Consider the following 6,321-nt stretch of genomic DNA (forward strand, 5'->3'; position numbering starts at 1 on the left):
AGATGATAAGGCCTGGGGTACAAAGGGAATGTCCAACACCTCTGTGTGTGTGTCTCTGGGAAGGCGATGGAGGTCGAATGTGGTCTTTCGAGTCGCTTTCGCAGAGGAAGTGTCCGGTGCGGCTTCGGTGGGCCTTGATCCTGTCCACAGAGACTGCATTGCGAGCTCATGAGGAGACAGCGGGCCCAGAGTCTCCTCATGCTTCGGGTATTCGCTCATGATGCCAGGATAGGTAATAGTGGGAAGAGTTGCGTTGAACAGAAGAAGGGCACTGTGCTGTTTTTTTGTGTGTGTAAGTGTATATCGAGGAATTATTCAAAGATCGATTACGTTCAATACCTCCATTAAGTTTGCTTTTAGTTACTAACGGTGTGCGTGTGTGTTGGAGGGGAAGGGAAAAGGGAGGAGGGTGAGTTGCTTAGGTATCTTTGTTTACCTTTCGTTATGTTGTGTACTGTCGGCGCATGAAAGCGGAGGGGTGAGAAGGTGGCATGGGTGCTCGCCCCACGGCGATGGATGGAGCGAACGTGAGCACGAGAGCGACGGACGCGGAGGACAAAAGGTGAGGGCGTGGAGGGGGGTAGGTGGTTTGAAGCGTGAAACAGAGCCCTTTCCCTACAGGAAGCTGACAAAGCTGCAGGGATGCTTCGGAGGGGAGGTGCCAACAAGCAGCCTTGCCCTCTTCAGCGATGATGGCAGCGTGCCAAGTCAAGCGATGAAGAAAAGGGCTGTATTTCCGCTTAGCTCCCTATTCTTTGCCTGTCTTCCACGGAGGGGCAGGTGAGGCGGCGCTTTTTTTCTGATAAGGGGCGGGCAAGGTGGTTCGCCATCATATCGCCACCCTAATCTGCCGTGCGTTCACACGCTTGTGTGTGTGTCTCTCTCTCGAGAGGAAAGGGGGAAAGCGAAGAGACCTTGAGGAAGTAATCAAAGACGAAGGTTCAGAAAAAAAAGCTCTAACTGTTCCCATTCTTGAACCATTTTCTGGTTCAATGGAGCTCACATACGTGTGTCTAACAGTCCAACACACGGCCATGCGAGACCTATCCGAGCCGGCTGAAGGCAAATGAGAAATACTGGATGAAAGAGGCGAAGAGTTCAGGAAAGGCACGCTGGCGATGGCGGAAGCTGATGAAAAGAAAAAAAGAGCTGCGAAGGTCGAAGACGCGCGTGTCCGCTGCACTCCAAAATACACATGCCTCTCTCCACGCTGCGGTGGAAGAGGGGGGAGGGTCAGGTCTTGCCGTGCGTGCTGGTAAGCCAAACTCAAGCGTTCCGTGCATCCTCCCAAGCAACTTTTTTTTGTGGGGGGGCGCACCCATTCTTTGCGGGAGGTATGCCATTAAACGACTAGGCCGGCGCTGCTGAGAGCTGCGGCGGCCCCGGCAACGTCAGATGGCCCGGTGCGGCAGCAACCGCCAATAAGCCGAGCACCGTGGGAAGCCCACTCCGGTGCTAGCGCTGCCAAAGTAGGACTACTGCCATCGCTCACGAGCACGGGGTGCCACGTCATAGTTGCCGGGTCGTAGGACTCGCCTGAGTTCGTGTACACGACGAGCGGCATTGTTGTGAGGGTGTGCAAATAGGCCAGCACAGCGGAGGCTTCGGCCATAGGAATGCAGTTTACGCCGACAGCCACAACCTGCGGGGCCTTTTCGAGGAAAGGAATGATATCTGCCCACTTTGTCTCATCGCCAACGGCGTCCACAGGTGAGGCTCTAGAGGTCGTAAAGGACACCCACGCTCTGCTGCTTGGATGTTCTTCCTGAAGCAACTCCACAATCGCGCGCACCTCCGCGGCAGAGGGCTGCGTTTCGATGGCAAGCACATCTACCCCAGCGCGAAGCAGCGCAGCAATGCGAGAGCGATGAAATTTTTTGAACTCCTCCGCACTTCGAGCGTAGTCACCACGGTATTCCGAGCCGTCAGAGAGGTAGGCGCCATACGGGCCGACAGAGCCAGCCACAAAAACTGGTGCAGACTGTGGATTTTCCCTCACATGCTGCTCTCGCGCAGCTTGCGCAATGCGCACCGACTCTTCGATAACGGCCACAGCAGCATCCTCGGTGAGGTGGCGGTGCTCCATGAGGCTCTCTGGTGTAATCTGGTAGCTAGCTGTGATGATGCACCGAGCGCCAGCTCGCAGGTACGCCAACTCCACGTCCTGTATTTGCTGCGGCGATTCCAACAGTACTTTGCCAGACCACAAAGGATCAAGAAGGCTGCAGTCACGCCTCTCCAACTCTGTCGCCAGGCCGCCATCGAGCACCACAACGTGCTCGGGATCTGCCAGGTAGGCCTCCATGTTAACTACGTCTAAAGTTGCCGGATATCCTCCGCTCAGAAAAGAGTGACGATACCTTGCGTCAGTGGTTGTGTGTGTGTGTGTGTGTGTGCGCAAGTTGCGAGACCCAGCAGTTACGGTGATGGACAGAGTTGCACCCGATTTCAGAAACGGGCGCGAGGGCACGAGAGGGTGGGGATGTTGGGGAAAGAGTGTAGAGAGGCCATGTCGAGATGGGTAGCGTTCAGAGGAGAAAGTGCGGCGGGCAGAAAAAAATGAGGATGAGATGGCACAGTCCACGGCGGCCAGCCTCCCCCCTCGGGAGAAAAAAGTCCTCCCACAGTCAAAACGGGCAAAAGAACGCGTGCTGCCCTCGTCCTGCCTCGCCCCACTCCATCTCGCATCATTTTGGCTCTTGCGCTGCGCCTTCACTTAAACAAGTGACCGCTGATGCGCCCTTAGCACGCCGAGGCCTGACCACCTGCACGTGTTGGCCACGTCGACAGACTGCTTTCAAATGTCACGAAGCAGATCAAGTCGACGGCCAGCAGCGACCGACCACCTTCTTCTTCTGCCGTCGCCGCCGCCGCCCCCCCTCCGCTTCTTCTGCTTTGTACGAGGCAACAGTATAGTGTGTCAAGAGCATTGAGCAAGGGTGCCTGCGCGCACTCAAGCAGGGAACGAAACGCGGGCCGCATGGCTGCAGTCGCCGTTTTTTTTTCCTCGATGAGGCGGACCGTCTCTTTTTCCATCTGTCGTGCTTACAAGTCCCTTCTCTCTTTCGAGCTGATGCGGCGCTGTGCAGAAACTTCCTGCATGGACACAAAGAAAGGAAGAGGAGAGAGGCTGTTCACCAATATGCGCACGCACATCCCACTCCTCTGACCTCTCCCATCTGTGTATGGGTGTTGTCACGGCCGTTTTCGCCGCGCACTCTGACAGTGGGGACCGATTCAGCGCGCACACGCACGTCACACGACATCACCAAAACGGGCACCAACCTTGAAAGTGCACGCACAAGTTCTCGTTGGAAGTCGCCTCCGAGATGAGACGAGTCACCTGCGCCTGTACCGAAAGCCCGTCCTCGCCGCTCGCCACTGGCGCTGCCGGTGCGGCGCTGCCCAAGCGACCACCGCGCATCGCCTCCTCGCTTGACTGCTCCTTCATCGCCAAATCCACACCACCTAACGCGTGCGCCGAGGCGCTAGCCTGCAGTTGCCATCCGGCAAACTCGCGGCCCTCAAGCTTCTCACGGATGCGACTAACTACCTTCTGTGCTTCGCTGGTGTGGTTAACGGACATGTTGCTCGAAATGTCCGAAGACCGGTTGCTGGACGTGAGGGGGGGCGGCGCAGCGGCGCTGGAGGCGACTGAGGTTTGTGGCGCACGCAAGGAGCGACCACACGGCACCAGCGAGCGCGACACCGGTGTGCGAGCTGCAAAATGGGTACGAGACTTCTGAAAAGACTTGCCAATAGCCGCATAGGCGGAGCGCTGCGAGCAGTGGCCGGGTGGCGCCACCGTACCGGCAGACGGCATGCTGCTGCTTGCTACTGCAGAAGCCAAAGCAGCAGATGCGGTGGCCCCGTCTTCCGACTCGTCGCGCCACCAAGACACGAGTGGGTCGTGCACAAACGCCTCCAACAGTGCTAGAATGCTGCTACCCTCCTCGCGTAGCACGCCCATCACCGTAATGCAGCCGTGGCGGAAGAGTCCGTCGATGCCGCCCATCTCCATCGCCTTGACAAGCATTCGAGTCAGCCGGAAGGGGACCTTCTCTGGGTACGCGCTGCGGTTCTGTGCCACGTCAAAACAGTCGCCAAAGTCGATGTGCACGACACGACCGCTGAAGGAGTGGATCATCAGATTCGATGGATGACGGTCGCCGAGGCCAAGAATGTGACCAACCATGGACATCGTGGCAAGTGAGCAGACATAAGTGGTGCGCCGATCCAGCCAAGACTCCGCGCTTGGTGCGCGCATCCAAAGCGAGTTGGCGAGGTCCGCGCCCTCCGTCTGCTCCAGCGCAAACTCGAACGGCTCCACATGCTGAATCACCTGGAGCCGGTCTAGGTCAACGTTGAAGCTCAGCATCAAGTTCACCTCGATCGAAAGATATTTCGAGTGCACACGGTAGTCCTTGATAAGTTGGTGCAGTGTGTCGCAGTTGTCTACCCACCCCACCAGCCCGGCGTTCTCGCTGAGGGGAGTGACGGAGAAAACCTGGATCATGCAGTCGCGGCGCTGGATGGCCGAGTGCTTCTCCAGCAGTGTGTTGACAAACGCCAGCAGCTGCATGACGCGCTCGTCGAGCCGCAGATCTTCGTGGCCCTTGAGAAGAAACTTGTACAAGACGCCGTCCGTGCCCGTCATGTAGAGGCGACGCGGATGCTGCTTGGAGTTCATCACCTTAAGCGTACTTTGGAAGGAGGCAATGCGCGGGTACACTCCAGTCTCGTTGTACTGCCCCGGCACCACCAGCGACAGGTCCTTGCCGCTTTGCATTAGACGCGGGCTTACCAGCTGAAGTGCAAGGGAGGCCATGCCGTTGATCTGCTCATCCATCCGCTTCACAGCCGTCTTGAAACGGTTCCACGCTTCCTCCATGTAGACGTTATTGCCGGTCGCGGCCGCCTTCTCGACGTACTCGCATGCGCCACTGAGCAACTCACCGAACTCGGTCACAAAGTGGGATTCGGCGAGGGTATCCGGGTGCGATAGCTGCTCAAGCAGCGGCTGCAACGCCAGAAACACGCTGTGCGCATTCTTGTCCCTCCCCCACTGAAACCACGCTCGCTCAAGCTCGTCAAACCACAGCTCTGTCCACAGCACAGCGCAGCGCACCAGCTCCTCGCAGACAAGGGCGGCGTCTTTGACCATCGTTCGGCCATTATTGTGCATCTCCTTGATACGGCCAAGCAAGCGCTGTGCCGCCTGCTTGCGCTCCATCTGCTCCGTTGTGTTGCTTTCCGCCCCCCGAACACTGGAGTTCAACGTGACGTTGAGGTTGTACAGGAGCGCCTGCGGGTGTGCCTTGGCGACAATGGTGAGTAACTGAAAGACGGACTCCGACACGACAGCGTCGCGCGAGTGTAGTCGGGCGATGATTTGGGGAATTACCTTTAGCCACACCGTCGGGCTTACCTGGAGGATCGCCGTCTGCAGCGCCACGTTCTCCTGCACCTGCGGCAGCGCCGCATGAAGGAACCACAAGGAGAGAAACCCCAGCATGTCCTCCAGCTCCTGCGAGCAGGACACACTCCGCACGTAGCCGTCCATGGCGGCCACAATGTGGCTCACGTGCTCATCGCGGCGAACCTCGCCCGCTGCACCGCGTGAACGGTGTGTGACAAGATCGTGGTTGAACCGCGCCCATGTGTGCCAGATGGTCCCGTTGGTGCTGTCCAGGCTGGTCGCCTTCTCGAGGTGGTGGCGGATGCACTCGCAGTAGTGCGCGTCCACGCTGTGTCGTTTCTTCTTCGCCACGGTGAAGAGCCAACTGGCTAACTTCGCGTGGCACATGGCCAAGCTGGCCGGACTGCCCCCGATGGCCGGCAGTGATGGAGACACTTGGTTCATCTTTTTCAGGTATGTCTCAAGCAGTTCGACAGCTCTTTCGCGCTCATTGATGTCGTAGAAGTGCTGGCAGGCGGCGAGGGCTATCGGGGGTTGCGGCAGCCGCGGCTGCTCCAGTGCGGCGGCAATAGTCTGCTTGCCCAGAAGCTCAAACAAAATGTCGCGTGATGTGCGGTCGCGGCCGTGTACACGCGACAGCGACACGAACCGCAGCCACATCTCGAGCTCCTGTGCTAGAGGGATGACGAGCGTGTGGTCGGCAAGCGTGCCAGGCCATCCTTCGTAGGCCATGGCCGCCAGGCGCCTCTCCCAGAGCTCTTGCCAGTGGTTGAGGCCTTGCGGATTGTCGGCGACAAACGCGAACTCCTCCAACTCGCTGAGCTGCTGAATACCGACAAACAGACCGTAGGCGCGGTCATAGCTTTCCGCCACAAGCGCGGATAGCGTCGAGTCAAGTCGCC

At 58.3% G+C, this 6,321-nt stretch overlaps 2 protein-coding genes across 2 annotated transcripts in view; both read right to left on the reverse strand.

The window, feature by feature from the left end:
* Positions 1-1,342: 1,342 nt before the first annotated feature.
* LSCM1_00666 (uncharacterized protein) lies at positions 1,343-2,305 on the reverse strand (the record flags this gene model as incomplete). Its single annotated transcript, XM_067318308.1, has 1 exon — positions 1,343-2,305. One exon carries the CDS (start codon positions 2,303-2,305, stop codon positions 1,343-1,345), a length of 963 nt encoding a protein of 320 aa, XP_067174413.1.
* Positions 2,306-3,265: 960 nt separating this feature from the next.
* LSCM1_00667 (uncharacterized protein) overlaps positions 3,266-6,321 on the reverse strand; it is a gene marked incomplete at both ends in the record, with an annotated part of 7,845 nt that continues 4,789 nt past the window's right edge. The window contains one exon of the mRNA XM_067318309.1: positions 3,266-6,321. This exon is cut by the window's right edge and continues 4,789 nt beyond it. Within this exon, the coding sequence (XP_067174414.1) occupies positions 3,266-6,321 (3,056 nt within the window).

This window comes from Leishmania martiniquensis, chromosome 36, assembly GCF_017916325.1.
Source record: "Leishmania martiniquensis isolate LSCM1 chromosome 36, whole genome shotgun sequence".
NCBI classification, from domain to species: domain Eukaryota; phylum Euglenozoa; class Kinetoplastea; order Trypanosomatida; family Trypanosomatidae; genus Leishmania; species Leishmania martiniquensis.